The sequence below is a fragment of the Sciurus carolinensis genome, chromosome 18, assembly GCF_902686445.1.
Source record: "Sciurus carolinensis chromosome 18, mSciCar1.2, whole genome shotgun sequence".
Classification (NCBI taxonomy): Eukaryota; Metazoa; Chordata; class Mammalia; order Rodentia; family Sciuridae; genus Sciurus; species Sciurus carolinensis.
In genome coordinates this window covers 9,959,949-9,974,525 of record NC_062230.1, presented here as the reverse complement: position 1 = coordinate 9,974,525, position 14,577 = coordinate 9,959,949, and the positions used below count along the sequence as shown (strand labels likewise).

Genomic DNA, 14,577 nt, shown 5'->3' with positions numbered 1-14,577 from the left:
CAGGGATTTCTGTTTGGCTTTTCAGGAGACCCCAACCAAAGAGCTGGGACACTGTGGAGGAGAAGCACATGGCCCCGGGCCAGACAGCCCAGCACCGTCTCCTGGCTCCCCCTACCTGAGCAGGTGCATGCATTCTGAAAGCCCCACGGATGAAGAAGGTATTTCCCTTCCCTGGCTGACTTTAAAAGAACCCAAAAAACAGCTTCAAAGAATGGGATCGTTTGGGAGAACATAGTTTGTTGCTTCAAGTGATCTTCTCAGCCTTGTGACACATGGGGAGCGGCCCGCCAGGTGCTAGCTGAGCTGTGTCTGGACAGCCAAGTACAGCTGTGCCTTTGAGTGCTCCCTCTCTCCTTATCACAGAGTGATAATCGGGGGTTTGTTTATTTTCAGGTGGAGGCTTCGAATGGGACGATGACTTCTCTGCAGATCCTTTCATGTCGAAGACAACGAGCAACCTCCTCGGTTCCAAGCCTTCTCTTCAAACATCCAAGTACTTCTCTCCGCCACCACCAGCCCGGAGCACAGAGCAGAGCTGGCCGCACGTGTCTCCCTGTTCCAGGTTCTCCATCTCTCCTGCCAACATCGCCAGCTTCTCTCTCACGCATCTCACTGACTCGGACATTGAGCAGGGAGGTGAGATGTGCCCCTTGTGTGCTGGGTGGGTGGTGGAGGTGGGGCAGGTTTCAGCCTGGGGTGTTCCCTGGACTCAAAGCCATGATCAGCTGTTTCCTTGGTACTTGCTGAGTGGATCATACATTTTTGTTGTAAAACTCTCACCATCTTAACAGTGTTCTCGGGGTTACTCTGAGGGCTCATTACTGTTTGCCACTGCTTGGGCTGGTGACCTGAGCCAAAGGTGGGAACCAGCCGGAGGCTGCCTGGCTCCGGGACTCTACGAGTTCCCAGCCGGTGCCTTTTCCTGCCCCCTTTCCCCTTCTGCTGCTGCTCCCACTCCCCCAGTCTCTAGTTTTCCCAGAGATCCAGCCTTTCAGAAGGTGCATGCTAAGAACACTCGACCTGTGGTTTTGAAATTGAACCTGGTGTGCTCTGGCTCTTCCCTGGGGTTGTTGATTTTGCCATTAAGTCTTAAGTCTTGGTCTCTCGGTGATAGAGGACCAGGTGGGAATTCATGGCAGGGGCACATTTGAAGGTGCAATATCTGAACATTTGGGTTCTTTTTCCCCGTACCTAGATTGAAAGATAATGTTAATAGGTACATTTTTTTTTCTTTGAAGTTTACAGCTCAAATAATAAATGTGAAATATAAAGAGTTGTTATCCGTGTTTGCACTGTTTGGCTGGTGCCGATTAGATAATGCTGCGCCTGATGGTCTCTGGGGCAGACGTGCAGGTTGGGGCTGGCTTTTTCGTGCCCTGGGTGCAGAAGTGGAGCTGCCATGGGAGCTGAGCAGCTGTGTGTGCAGTCGGCAGGTGCTGCTCTGAGGAAGGACGGGTTGGCTTAGGCAGGTGTGGGGCAGCCAGGTACGGCTATATCCTTTTCCTGCCAAACTGGTCAGAGACTCCCCCGACTCTCACTTCCTGGGACAATCCTTTTTAAAACCCATTTTGTTGTGCTGTTTCCTCTCCCACATAGGCAGCAGTGAAGATGGAGAAAAAGATTAGCTGGCTGCGACGCACTCTGGCCAAGCCGTGTTCCACGTGTCAGCCTGAGCAAGCATATCCACCGCTGCTGCTGTGAGCTGGGAGAGGGACTCAGAGGTGAAGGGTCGCTGGACCGCCGCCGGGCCTGGCAGCTGGCCCCTCTACAGCTACTCACCTGCGGCCCCCTCACACTTGAAGTGCTCATGGCTGGTCATCCTGGCAAGGTGGTCACGCGGCCTCCATGTGTATGGGGAACCGTGTGCACCCGGGTGTGTGTCTGTTTTCCGCCTCCTCTTCCATATCCACACCTGTGCCTCCTGGTCTGGGCACAGGTGCTGTGGAGGGTGCACCAGGGGAATGGTCACAAGTGAGCCATATTTATTGTTTTTAAAGAAATCACTAATTGCTCTCTGTAATTGCACTGTGGATAAGTGTTCTAAGAGTCCCAATATTGTACAGAATCGTAAATTATTCAAGGAAAATACGGCAGGTCAAGCTGGTGCTATTCACTAGTTTGATTTTTTTTTAATAGTTTATTTGCTCTGCATGGTACTTGTAAAGCTTAAATATTTTGAGTGTTATGCCGTCTTCAGAATTGTTGGAACTGTACATATGGTACTCTTTCATAAATGATATTGATTCTGAATGTTAGTGTTTTATGTTCTTATAGGAAATATTTTTGATGAATCCAAAAATACTGCTCTGTTTTGTTGATAGAATCAAACACATTTTGTCTGTTCTCTATTAGATGGTTTCCCTGTAGCAAATGAGGCTTCTCTGAGCAGCTGAAGGATCTTGCAGCCTCTCTGTGGGATGCTCCCACTCTGACCCCACTGTTTTTCAACCCTTTGTTGGTAAAGATTGACAGGAGGTGCACCCCAGAACTCAGCTGCAGGCTGCTGTCCCTGGGGCCAGGTTCTGGTGTGGCAGGTCAGGCAAGCTGCAGGCTGTGTGTGGCCTCCTCCCCACTCCCCCGTCCCCCAGTGGCCTAACTGCTGTAGTTCTTGTGTGTGTCCCTCCTCCGAGGCACTGGCATCCCGGTGTGTTCCTGTAGAGGGCTCTGGATGCTGAGGGCCGTGTGAATAATTCTGTTTGTCTACTTCAGGTGTGGTTGAGTCAAGCGCTTAAAAAATTTCCAGGGGTCTGGGTGGTAGGGCATTTGCCCAGCATGCCCAAGACCCTGGTTCCATAGCACTGGGAAGAGAGAAATCTCTGGAGCTGGGCCTCCAGGTCATGGCGGGTGTCTTTGTAACCCAGGAGATAGACCGCGTCTCGCGGCTACAAGGAAGAAGACAGGACCACGGCAGAGCCTCAGCAGCTGATGTGGCCTCCTGGTTGTCCTGTGTGACTGTCACAGCCTACATAGCCCAGGGGCTTATCTGCACAGCCTTTCCCTTCTCTTTCTGATTTGAAAGGGACTGAGTGCGTCCAGTGCAGCTTCATCCCAAGCCGGCAGGAATCGGGCCTCCCTGACTCAAAGCCGACCTCATCCTGCTGTCCTTGAGCTCTGCTTTGACATCAGGAAGTCTCCAGTGGCTAGTGCGACGTAGCAACACTATTTGAGCTAGCACTGATCCTCCTGGGCTGAGTCCCCTCACACTGGCCCTTCGCCCCAGATATTTTCGGGTGCTGATCTGCTTTCCAGACTCCAGCAAGACACTGGAATGAATCTCCAGACTGCTGCCGGGGTTGCGTGACATCAACCGGCTCCAGTCCCGTGCAAACTGCAAATGTGGATGTTGGCTAGAGTTTATGTGGTAAATTATGACCTTTATTATGAATTCTGATTCACTCCACAAATTTTTTCTACTAAGCAATAAAACTTTCCAAAGCAAGAAAATTCAGAATGGAGTCCCCTTGCCCCCGACTTAGTCTGAACACAGTGCTCTCCGGGTCTGCCGAGAGCACTGGGTCTTGACATTGGAAGCAGGGCTTTGAAGATGATTTTGCCAAAATGTCAGAACTGAATTTCTTGCCATGGCGACTTCCTGAGTTTTCTGATTTTTTTTTACTTCTATCTACCAGTCTTAGTTAAGAGAGATATGATTATATTCGTTTTTTTAAATTATAGGTTTAAGAGTTCAGACTTAAGTGACTAAAATCAAGCAGATCCATAGACTATATAGCCTTCTTACATAGTTAGCCCAGGATACATTTACTGATATTTTGGGGCTGTACCTTTTTCACTATATTAAGATTTTTTAACAACATAATTCCCACTTTTATTTATTTTAGGTCTGTATCACTCTCATAATTAATTGCCAAAAGCATTTTATACCTTGAGTTGGGGATGGGGTGGGGTGGCTCTTACTGTGGTGTTGCATGGAGGGGAAGACTGTATTTCTGATAAACTTGTGAGTCAACATGGTTTTTTGAAATCTCAAGCAATACAAAGAAATTTAATTCAATAGATTAAAACTTCAATCCATTTTTGAAGTGTCAAGCATGCGCCTTGTTGTTCAATTCAGGGTTGGGGGTTTGTTGTTGGGCTTCTTTTTTTCTTTTTTTGTTTTCTTTCTTTTTTTTTTTTTTTTTTTTTTTTAACTAATAAGTTGGTTACCAGTAGTGGGTTTTATGAACGGTACTTGTTCTAATAAGTTATGCAATGAAGTAAATCATCGGCATTCTCTAGACGAAGTGGGGAGGTTTCTAATACCTGAGGCACTTCCTGGCCCTCCTTTGGGTAGCCATACAGGATGTGTCCAACTTGATTTAGATCTTACTTTGGTGGAGTGTGTATATTTTAAATCTTGTAATACGAATAATCTTGTCATTCCCCTCCTAGCTAGATGCTGATTCCTGTTATCAAATGTCCCTGTCATAAGCAGAAAAAACTGTAGAGAAAGTCCTCCCAGATCCTTCTGAGACTCAGATCCATGTCTGGGTCAGAAGCCATTCATCTTAAGGGTGAAAGAAGAAAGCTGAATTTAAAAAGATCATCCATTCTATTTTTAAATGTTCAGGCCTGTTTCTATAGAGATGGTTTTATCTAAGAAAAAAGTCTTTGTATGTCTTGCTGCCGTAAAACACCTTCCAAAAACCTCTTCCTTTTATTCATATTTCCCATAGGGTATTTGTAGAGCTAATGACCTTTTGCATGTCTGTCCCAGGGGCCTGGCAGAAGGGAGGCAGCTCCTCGTTTTCCTCTGCTCAGCCAGTCACCTAAAAATTCAGATGCAAAGCAAGTGTCATACTACAAATGTCAGTTATAGGGGGCTTCAGAGCATTGAGCTCATGAGGAGTAGCCTTGAAATAAGAATGGGCATACAGTTACTCCCGATGAAAATCTCAAAAACAATATTCCTAAGTAGCAATGGGGTTGGCGCCAGTCTTGGCTGTTGAAAAAGAAAACTCTCTTTAGCATATAAATAAGTTCTTGAAGATGTGTTGACAGTATTGCATTACTGACACCCATCCGGGTCAGCTGGAACGCTCGAACACGGACTGTTAACTTGTTGAAGTCCATGCAGGCTTCGCTGGGTCTGGGTGGTGGGACTCACCTACAGATGAGGGCCTGGGGTGATCATACCTACAAGGCCTTTGTACTTCACAGTCAGAAGAGGTTCACGGCAATATAACAGTTAATGAACTTTCAGTTTAAATTGTGTACATTTTTAAATTGTAAGATTTTTACTGTATATTGATGCATAGTGTGATTCAATAAATTGCTTGTAATTTAAAAACTATTTAATATTCAAAATAAATATAGTTATATATTTATAAACTCTGTTGCTTCGTTTATTCTGTGGCTTTTCCATCATGCAAGAGCAGGGCCCTGGTGCTGGCTGGGCTGCCTTAGCATCTTACCTGTCATTTGAAGGCTCTGCACCTGCTGAAGAACTCAGAAGCATTTTAATTTCTGAGGTCCTTGCTCGGCTCAGCCTTCAAGATCCTCTCTCTCACCACCAAACTAACCTCCACTTGAAACCAGCCTTTCTGCATGGAGTTGGGTGTCCCTCTGGTCCCTTACCAAGGTGCAAGTGGCCAAGAGGGAGGTGACAGCCTCCTGCCCTAACCATGGCCCATAGGGCTGACTCTGGTCACCTGAGGTCACAGGTGAGACCCTCAGTGTGTGGATGAAGCAGACCTGAGTCCCATGTCAGAGGTGCCCAAGATTCGGCAGCATGACCCAGTGGGGTTCAGGCCTGCCAGCCACATGACAGTTCATGTGGCTTTGGGGCTTGTCTTAGCTCCTGAGCAAGGTGCTGCTTTGAGCATCTTTAAATCCCTGTAACAGGTGGGGAAGCTGAGGCAAGGGATGATGGAGTACAGCAGGTGAGTAGCAGAGTCAGTTTTGAGCCCAACCTGTCTGCCGCTGGTCCCTGGAAATGCTGATCCAGAAATCGCCAGCTCCTCCCCGCTGACCAGGACAGGCACCAGGAGCTACCAAAGGCAGCAACCACCCCAAGCGGGGCTGAGGCAGGCGGAGCAGAGCAGGCGTCCCCCAGCCCTTGGGTGTACAGGGTTCACAGCAAAAATTGGGGTATGCTGGGAGCTGGGGAAACCTGGCCCTTGCTCAAGGATTGTGACTGCTACCCTTTTAAAGATTCTCTACTAGTGGCAGGAGGATTGCAAGTTCCAGGCTAGCCTGGGCAATTTAGGGCAGCCCTGTCTCAAAATTCTAAAAATTAGTTAAGATTCTCTATTATAAGAGCGGCTGCTTGGCGACTGGCTGGCTGGGCCTTCTGAGCCTCTACCCCAGGTGCGGTCCCGGGGCTTCCGCAGGCCTCATGAAGCTGGGGCTCCCCACCCGCAGAGCGGCCGCCCGCCTTGCACCGGCCGGCCTGAGCTCCAGGCGGACCCGGAGCAGCTGGCCCGTGGGTAGGCAGGGGGCGGGCCGCCACTGCGCTGCCACCCGGTCCGAGAACGGGGGCGTGGCCGCCCACCCGGCCCGCAGGTGCTGTCGGCCCGGCCCCGGCCCCGCCTCCGCCCCCGCCCCCGCCCAGCGGGCTCATTTACATGCGTCTGCGGCCCCGCCCGGGGCGGCTAAAGCGACGTGTCCTTGTCCCCCGTGGGCAGCCTTGGTGCGTGCGTCCGCGGATCCCCAGGTAACCGGGAGTCTGGGCGTCTGGGTGCTTTGCGGGGAGGGGACCCAGAGGCAGGACCAGAGGGCCGATCGGAGAAAACCCAGGGGGTGGCCACCGCGAGCCCCCGCCCGCCCACACACACGCACACAGTTGGCGCTATCCACGTGGTGGTACTCGGCTCTGCTACAGGGCCCTTGCAATGGTCACCCTCTGACCTGTGACAGGTGCCTTATGTCCACAGTGGTTCTGGTTCGAATATTGCCCCTGAGTGTTTCCTGCAAGGCAGCGTGCCTATCCCTGGGGCAAACAGGAGGCATTGCAACCTCCAGCCAAGGGGCCACTCTGAACCAGGGTTGGGACACATCTCTGGGTGGTCTAAACAAAGTGTCAAAGGTCACCTAAGTTCAGGAGCAGTGAGGGGCATGGAACCAGAATAAGGTCCACGGGTCAATGTGAGCCACCCACCCCCTTAGAGACAGGACATGAGATACAGGAAAGTTTTGGGGCTCTATGTAAATTAAACAGGGAGATGAGGAGAAGCAGCAAGAGGCTGGGAGGAACACTTGAGGCCACTGAGGTCCAGCCCCAGGGCCACCCGAGCTCAGGGTTCAGTATGTGATTGGGAAGGACTTTGGGGTTCCTTACCTGCTCCAAGTGTTGCACTGCCCCTGGCTAGTGATAGCATTTCTTTGGCAAAGGCACCCACGTACAGGCCACCCTGAGTGTCTACTGGACATGCTGAGTGACCACAGAATGGCCTATGTTCTGGATTTCAGTTTCAAAGACCTCCCCCTCCCAGTCACCACCTCTTGAGACGACCCGTCTGCAGCCATGAAGACCAAGAACCGGCCCCCCCGGCGCCGGGCACCGCTGCAGGACACAGAGGCCACGCCTGAGGAGCAGACAGTGGACAGGCCCCAGTCGGGCACAGGAATAGAGCTGACCAAGGGTCTGCGGAGCAGGACCACCCGCGGAGCTGGGGCACGGGCAGAGAGCGGGCGCCGGAGGCCGGGCGCCAGCGGCCGTCGGGAGAGCAGCGTCCAGCGGCGGCTGGAGAGCAACGAGCGGGAGCGACAGCGCATGCACAAGCTCAACAACGCCTTCCAGGCCCTGCGGGAGGTCATCCCGCACGTGCGGGCCGACAAGAAGCTGTCCAAGATCGAGACGCTCACGCTGGCCAAGAACTACATCAAGTCGCTGACCACCACCATCCTGACCATGTCCAGTGGCTGCCTCCAGGGCCTGGAGGGGCAGGGCCCCAAGCTCTACCAACATTACCAGCAGCAACAGCAGCAGGCGGCTGGGGGCTCGCTTGGAGCCACCGAGACCCAACCCCAGGGCCACCTGCAGCGGTACTCCACACAGATCCACAGCTTCCGTGAGGGCACCTAACAGCCAGGCCCTGGGGTGGGCTGGCAGTGGTGGCCCAGCCTGCCCAGCCCAACCCTGGTCGTCCTTCCCGCAAGCCCCAGACCAGTTGGTGACACTCCATGAGGTTGCAGGCCCAGCAGATCCATCTTCCCTGAATGCTCAGCTCAGCCATCTCCCTGGAGTAGGTTCTTCCAGTCGCCCAAGGGACAAGAAAGCAGTCTAGTCTGGGCCATGACCCTGGGCAGCATGAGCCCCAAGCCCCTCAGCACATCCCAAGTTCTCCATTTTATCTCTGAGCCAAGTGGACTAGGCCTGTATGGAAAGGCCCTCACCTTCCCAAGTGGACACCAGTGGGGGCCTCCCTCCTGGGCATGGGGAGATTCCAGGAAAATGTTTGCTTACGAGTTCCCCCGCTATTGCAGAAGCCAAGGCCGGGGAGGGATCCTCCACACTCCATTGTAGGGCAAGGGCATGAGCTCAGCCCCCCAGTTTAGAGTAAGCCCAGGCCCAGGGCCCAAAGCCCCCCAGGGAATGTGGCAGAGCCAAGATGGTGGCTCTTCAGCCCCTGGAAACACTAATCGATGATCTTGGGTTCTTCCTAAAGGGAGCTGGCGGGGAGGAGTTTCTTCCTTCTTAAGTGGGTGCTTCTGGGGAGGCAGCAGCTCTCCGGCTCTGCCTGTGGAGGGTCTCTGCGGGCCTGGGAGTCTGCGGCCCTGGTGCTGTGGGGCGGGGGGTGGAGAGGGGACCACGTTCCTGGAGAGAAGCTCCAGAGCCCCTGCACAGGGAGAGAGCTTGTCCTGGGCCTCCTGCAGGCTCCCGCCCCGCTTGCTATTCATTTTCATTTCTGTCGCTGATGTGGGGTCGCCATTTAACTGGCACAAGACTTGAGGATTTCTTGGGTCCTGTTTTGAGTTGTTGGGGTTTCGTGCAAAGAGGAGCCTGAGGTGGCAGGAGCGTCCCTCCCCCTACAGTGTACTCCCTAATGGCAAGCACTGGGTGGCTTGGCAGCCCTACCGCCTCTGGCCCTGCTTCCGTCTGTCGGGGCGTTCCTGCCCCACTGGCTCTGCCGGACTCGGCCACTTTGCTGTCAACCCCTGCTGGCATCTCCCCGTCCCTGGCCCTCTGCCCAGGGCTGTCCCAGAGTCCCCTGGGAGCCAGGCCCCTCCTGAGTTGCTGTGGGTGGGGGCCATGAACTCTTGCCACCCACAGTGGGCAGCCTTGCCCTACCCAAGCTTGAGGGGTGTGGCACCTGACACTGAAGGTGCCAGTGGGTTTGGGGTCAGCCCTGGTCATGTGCACCCCAAGGAACAGGCATTAACCACTCAATCTTAACTTTCCTGGTCAGGCTCTGTGGACATGGCCCTAGGCTTGTTGGTATCCCTGTCCTAAGGAGACTTGATCCTGTGCCCCTCCTGCCAGCCCTGAAGGCCTGGTCTGGCCTCAATGCCCCAGCTAGCATTCTTCATGGGTTAGGTGGGTACTCCAGGTCTTCCTGTCTGCCCCTCCCGGATGGCCACTGTGGAAGGTCAGTGGTCAGGGCACCAACCAATGTGAGCTGAGGTTGGGACAGGGCTCAGTCCTTCCCTGCTGTAGGGGACCTACCCAGCAGCTCACAAGATGGTAGAGGCCTCCTCCACTGCAGGGAATCATGGGGCTGCAGACCAGCTGCTCTTGTTTCCAGCAGTCTGGGCCAGAGCAGGCCCCGTGCAACCCTGCACTTGCCAGGTGTGCTGACTAGTGAAGTACAGAAGCATGGGGGGTGGGCGCCATCAGGGCTCTGTCCAGGCGCCCATCCCCTCCACCTGTGGCTGGCTTACCAGGCTGCCTCTGAATCACTGCCTTGTAGGACAATGGCCTCCTGGCACTTTCTGCACTCAGATGGCACCTGCACCTGTTTCCCAGAGAGTGACCTGGGCCCAGCTGGCCAGGCCTTATTCACCTGTGGCAAGGGATCTGTATGCCCTTGGCCACATCAAGGATCTTCAGAGGCCCAAGTCCTTCTTGAGGAGAGGGCAGGAAACAGGTTGGCAGGCAGGCAGCCAGTCAGCAGGGCCTGCTGCTGGGCCTCCCTCCACACATGCCCTGGACCCCAAGCCCAGGCTGGACTCTTCAATCCTGCAGGGCTCTTTTCTCAAGTTCTTGGATGAGTGGGTTGGAGCCATCCACCTGCTCTGAGCCCAGGTCACCTGGGCCACCAGATCCTGTCACCTCCCCCCAGAGCAAGACTCCAGAACTGCAAGCAATTTCCATCTGGGAAAACTCAACTGGTACTGGATGGCCTGCGCCCCATCATTGTGGTGAAAAATGCTTCATAAGTGACCCAACGTTACTTTTATTTTTTTCTAATGGTCCCTTCAAAGTACTAGTAAAATTGATGCTGTGTTGTAAATGAAAATAAAAGATTTCAGGGCAAATGCTGCTCTGCCCCCCCCCATACAGATGCATGGGGAACTGTGCATTTTAATCAAAATGTATTAATAAAAATATGCCATTTACACTGGTGTAAATTTTTATTGAATAAAGCATCCAAGGGATCAAGACAGTGTGGGGATGCTGAGCAGGTGAACAGTTGGTGCTGAGCAGCAAGAGGACATGTCACTCTAGAGGGCAGAGTGACACCTCAATGCCTCGCTAAGAGCCACCTGCAGACAGCAAGTCACAGCAGGAACATACAAGTCACATTGTGGGGGAACAATCCATGATGCCCGCCCTGAAAACTGACGCTGAGATAGAAGCCGACAGGGTCACCCCAGGGTCACTCCTGTCTTTCCCCTGGGCTCTGCACTCAGGCATGCCTGGTCCCACCTCTAGAAACTGTGGACACCAGGCCCTCAAATGCACGTGGGAGGGGACCCCCAGAGAGACCATGCTTAGGGTCAGCTTCTGGTGACAAGCCCTGCACAGCAAAGTGGAATCGCATGTGAACGCAGAGCTGGCCACTCCTAACCACGGGACAGGACGCAGCCTGGGAGGGCCAGGCAGGGGCCAGTCCACTCGCTCCATCTCAGAAGGAGCGTGGACAGGGCCTGGCTCTGGTCACCTCCCAGGCACAGTGTAGGAAGTAGCTGGAGACTTCGCCTAAGGGTCACACGGGGGTGACCACGGCGGGGAGGCTGCAGGAGGGAGGGCGAGGGCCGCAGGCCAGGCACTTCCTCCTCACCTGGCAAGGCAGGGCTCTCGCCTCCGGGTGGAAGGTGCCTTCTCCCTGCCCCGGGGCAGGACAGCTCAGGTTCCGTCCACACCTGCCCGTGGGCACAGCGTTGCTCCCACAATGCCTGGGGGGCTCAGGATGCTGCTCCTCTCTACCCAGCCATCCTGCAACAGGGCCCCAGATCCTCCCCCACGGAGGGCTCTCAAGGTGAACCTGCACTTGGACACCATGTCCCCCGCACCCCAGCAGGCCCCGACCCACCTGCGGAGGACACCTCACTTCAGCATTTATCTGCAACTCGCCAGCTCCGCTTAACTCTTAAAACTCCCAAGTGTTGCTCTGAGGAGGCCTGGAGACCCACCGCCATTTCTCGTGGGGTAGGGCAGGGCCCAGATGCAACGGGCACCTGGCTCGGAAGCGTTCCTCCCTGGCTCTGCTCCCAGGGCCAGAGTTTCTGGCAAGCTCCAAGTTCCAGGCTCAGGGACTGGGCAGGTGGAAGGCACAGGGAAGGAGCAGGTGGGGCGGGCGGGGCGCGGCCCTCCCCGCAGCCCGCAGTTCCTCCAGTTCCTCAAGACTGGGGACAGTGTGGGGGCCTCCAGCGGAGCTTCACACCCTGGCACTTCAGCCTGCACTTCCGATGGGGCCACGCCCCCCACCAGGCACCCTCCTGAGTCAGCCTGGGCGATACCTTCTCACGGGGCACACTTCAGCACAAGAAGGGCTCGAGCTTCGTCCTCGAGCCTGTCACCATCCCTGCCTCCAGGTGACAGGGGTGGCCTCAGCAGCAGACAGGGCCACGAGCCTCCTGTTCCTGGGACACACTCCGGATGGCCTTGGTGGCATTGGCCCGGACAGAGATGTGGTCCCAGCCTCCCTAGAAAGACAGAGCCACATTACCAAGGCCTCAAGGACCCCTGAGGGGCTCTGTCTGGGCTCTGTCAGGCTCTAGCCAGGCTGACAGCTCTAGTGGCTCTGCCTCAGGAGGGGGCACAGCGATGTGGCGCACACTCACCCCAATGCCGTAGTCCCAGCCCTGCCCCTTGGGCTCTTGGGGCTGCACGCCTGTGCGGTGACACACCGTTCCCCGGCTCAGGCCATGGCTCCCCTGGACTTTGTTGGCAATAACCCAGACCTGAAACACAGGCCCGCTGAAGCCCCCGCCCAGCTGTGGGCAGGAGCAGGAAGGCCAGGGAGGGAGCCCGGAGACCCCAAGCAGCCGCCACCCTCCGCTCCCCACCTGGTCCAGAGGCCCCACGGACACTCTGCGCACGTTGTTGGACACGTGCTCCCAGCTGGAGCCCTGCGGGTAGCTGGGCGTGATCCCTCCGCGGTACCAAAGGTTCCCTGGAGAGAGGCAGCCAACGTCAGGGCAGAGCCTCGGCCCTCCAGCGTGCATCGGGGTCTGGGACGTGGGGGGCGGTGCCCCTATGCTTCTCCACACCCCGGCTCCCACTGACCCACAGCCGAGCCTGGGCCGCAGCCAGCTCTGCCCTTTCCACACTCCGGGCTTCACCTGCGCTTCATAATTGCCCCATTGTGCTGGGCAGCGCTGCTGTTATCCTGTCTCTACTGAGGTAGAAACTGAGGACAAAGAATTTTTTAAACAAAATAGAGAACCGGATCTGGAAGAAACACCCTGGATTTCAAGTCTCCATTCTGCCTTTTCCTAGCCATCTCCTCATCTATAGTGACAGAACTTGCCTAAGAGCCCTGCCTAAGGTGACAGAGGGGTCAGGTATGGCTGACACCAGCCCTGTGCTGCCCATGGGGCTCCATGTCATAGGCCTGAATGGAATCTTCTAGAAGACACTCCCAGTGCCAGCTCTGCCATGTGGTCACCAGCCTTGACAGTGGTGGCAATGACCAGCTTTCTGTCCAATTAGGGTTTAGCTATCTGGAGCCAGTGACTCCCCCAGCCCTGGTTAACTTGGGGAGCCCTGGTTAACAAGGCTGACCTCAGGACACCTCTCATGGCAGTACAAAGTTCTCCAGACCTGAACTGCAGCTTAGTGTCCTACCTCCACAATGTGGAGGCCAGTTGGCATAGGCCAACTGCTTGTCTCTGACACCTGGCACTCCATGTCCCCAGGGGAAACATGGCTCAGGAAAGTCTAAGCACCTCCAGAAGAGATCCAGAGGCGGGCCATCCCAGGCTCCTGATGGAGATCATGCCTCCCCGTGGCCTGCCCACTGTCCCCCAGGGAACCCCACCATCCAAGCCGACCACGCAGGAACAGAAGCCACTTGCCATTCTCATCCAGGGCGTACACAGACGTCTGCCCGACAGACACCTGGGACAGTCTCTGTTTGGGAGGAGGTGGGATGTGGTACCAGCAGTCACCTGTGACGGGAGAGCTGACTCAGGGGCTGCCCACCAAATCTGAGAGTCCATATGCAGCTGGGGCCTGGTGAGCTGAGGCCCAGCGAGGCTGCTCAGCTCCACTGTCCACCCAATATCCTGGCCTTGCCCAGGGCCCTTGAAGGGCATGGCAGGTGTCAACAGGGGCCCAACAGACCAGTGTAACCAATGTAGACCTGAAGGTGCCCAGCCTGGCACACAGCAGGCATGCCATGGTGGCCACCTTCAACCTCCGCTTTGTGGAGGGGGCTGTAAGCCCCTCAGCCATCCCTCTGACTACCCTCCCAGCTGGACACTTTCCAGATACCCATGAAGAGCAGCTAGAGTGGTCACAGTAGGTCACACAGCAAGGGTCAGACAGGCCTGGCTCGGGGCGTAGGACAGCTGCACAAGGGCGGCCCTGTCACCAGCTATGGCTTGGCCCTGTGACTGGTCCAGAGGCACCACTCACTAGCACCTCTCAAGCTGAACTGGAACCTTGCTCTGATGGCCCCGTCACAGCGTGCTGTCCGTGGGGCCCTCCTGGAAGGCGGCACTCACCGGCTGGCTGGGAGGGGGACACGGAGCCCCTGTAGAAAGCAGAGCCATCCCTGGCCACAGCCCACACTTGGTAGCAGGCCCCAATGGAGACAGAGGCGAAGGGCTGATCTGTGCCAACGTGTAGCCAGGAGGAACCCTAGAGACGGGACGGGGTACAGCTGATGTGGCCACCAGTCAGGGAGCCCCTCTGCCCCCAGGACCAAGTATGGCACAAGATCCAGCATCTAATTCTGGGCTGGAAACCTGGGGAAGGGCAGGGAGTCCAGGGAAGCCCAGGGACACATGAACCTGGCCTTGCCTGACTCACCCTGACCACAGCCTGATCCTGGCCTGCTGCTGAACCCCTGGGCTTGGGCCTCTCAGTCCTCAAGCAGGAAAAATAATTGCATGTGCACCTTAACAAGGGTGCCAGAGAGCCCCCATGTCACCTGGGCCCCTTCTGTCCCCCCCACCCCCTGGCCCAGGTCCTGGCCCCGAAAGATGACAGCTCCTCCTGTCGACTCATCCTCAGCACCAACTGCCCAG

General features: G+C 55.3%; 3 protein-coding genes across 8 annotated transcripts in view; 2 read left to right on the top strand and 1 right to left on the bottom strand.

Moving 5' to 3' along the window:
- Lmtk2 (lemur tyrosine kinase 2) overlaps window positions 1–5,322 on the top strand; it is an 88,879-nt gene extending 83,557 nt beyond the window's left edge. For all 3 annotated transcript variants that reach the window (XM_047533361.1, XM_047533360.1, XM_047533362.1), the window contains 3 exons: window positions 26–158; window positions 394–636; window positions 1,597–5,322. In XM_047533361.1, the coding sequence (XP_047389317.1) occupies window positions 26–158; window positions 394–636; window positions 1,597–1,625 (405 nt within the window). In that variant the 3' untranslated portion in view covers window positions 1,626–5,322. The remainder of the gene's footprint in view (window positions 1–25; window positions 159–393; window positions 637–1,596) is intronic.
- A 1,279-nt stretch (window positions 5,323–6,601) lies between these two features.
- Bhlha15 (basic helix-loop-helix family member a15) lies at window positions 6,602–10,491 on the top strand. Its single transcript, XM_047533301.1, has 2 exons — window positions 6,602–6,652; window positions 7,408–10,491. Exon 2 carries the CDS (start codon window positions 7,463–7,465, stop codon window positions 8,021–8,023), a length of 561 nt encoding a protein of 186 aa, XP_047389257.1. The 5' UTR covers window positions 6,602–6,652; window positions 7,408–7,462; the 3' UTR covers window positions 8,024–10,491.
- Window positions 10,492–10,493: 2 nt separating this feature from the next.
- Tecpr1 (tectonin beta-propeller repeat containing 1) overlaps window positions 10,494–14,577 on the bottom strand; it is a 29,169-nt gene continuing 25,085 nt past the window's right edge. For all 4 annotated transcript variants that reach the window (XM_047533297.1, XM_047533299.1, XM_047533298.1 and 1 more), the window contains 5 exons: window positions 14,053–14,188; window positions 13,402–13,494; window positions 12,391–12,497; window positions 12,166–12,285; window positions 10,494–12,027 (listed from right to left, as the gene is read on the bottom strand). In XM_047533297.1, coding sequence (XP_047389253.1) covers window positions 11,932–12,027; window positions 12,166–12,285; window positions 12,391–12,497; window positions 13,402–13,494; window positions 14,053–14,188 — 552 coding nt within the window. In that variant the 3' untranslated portion in view covers window positions 10,494–11,931. The remainder of the gene's footprint in view (window positions 12,028–12,165; window positions 12,286–12,390; window positions 12,498–13,401; window positions 13,495–14,052; window positions 14,189–14,577) is intronic.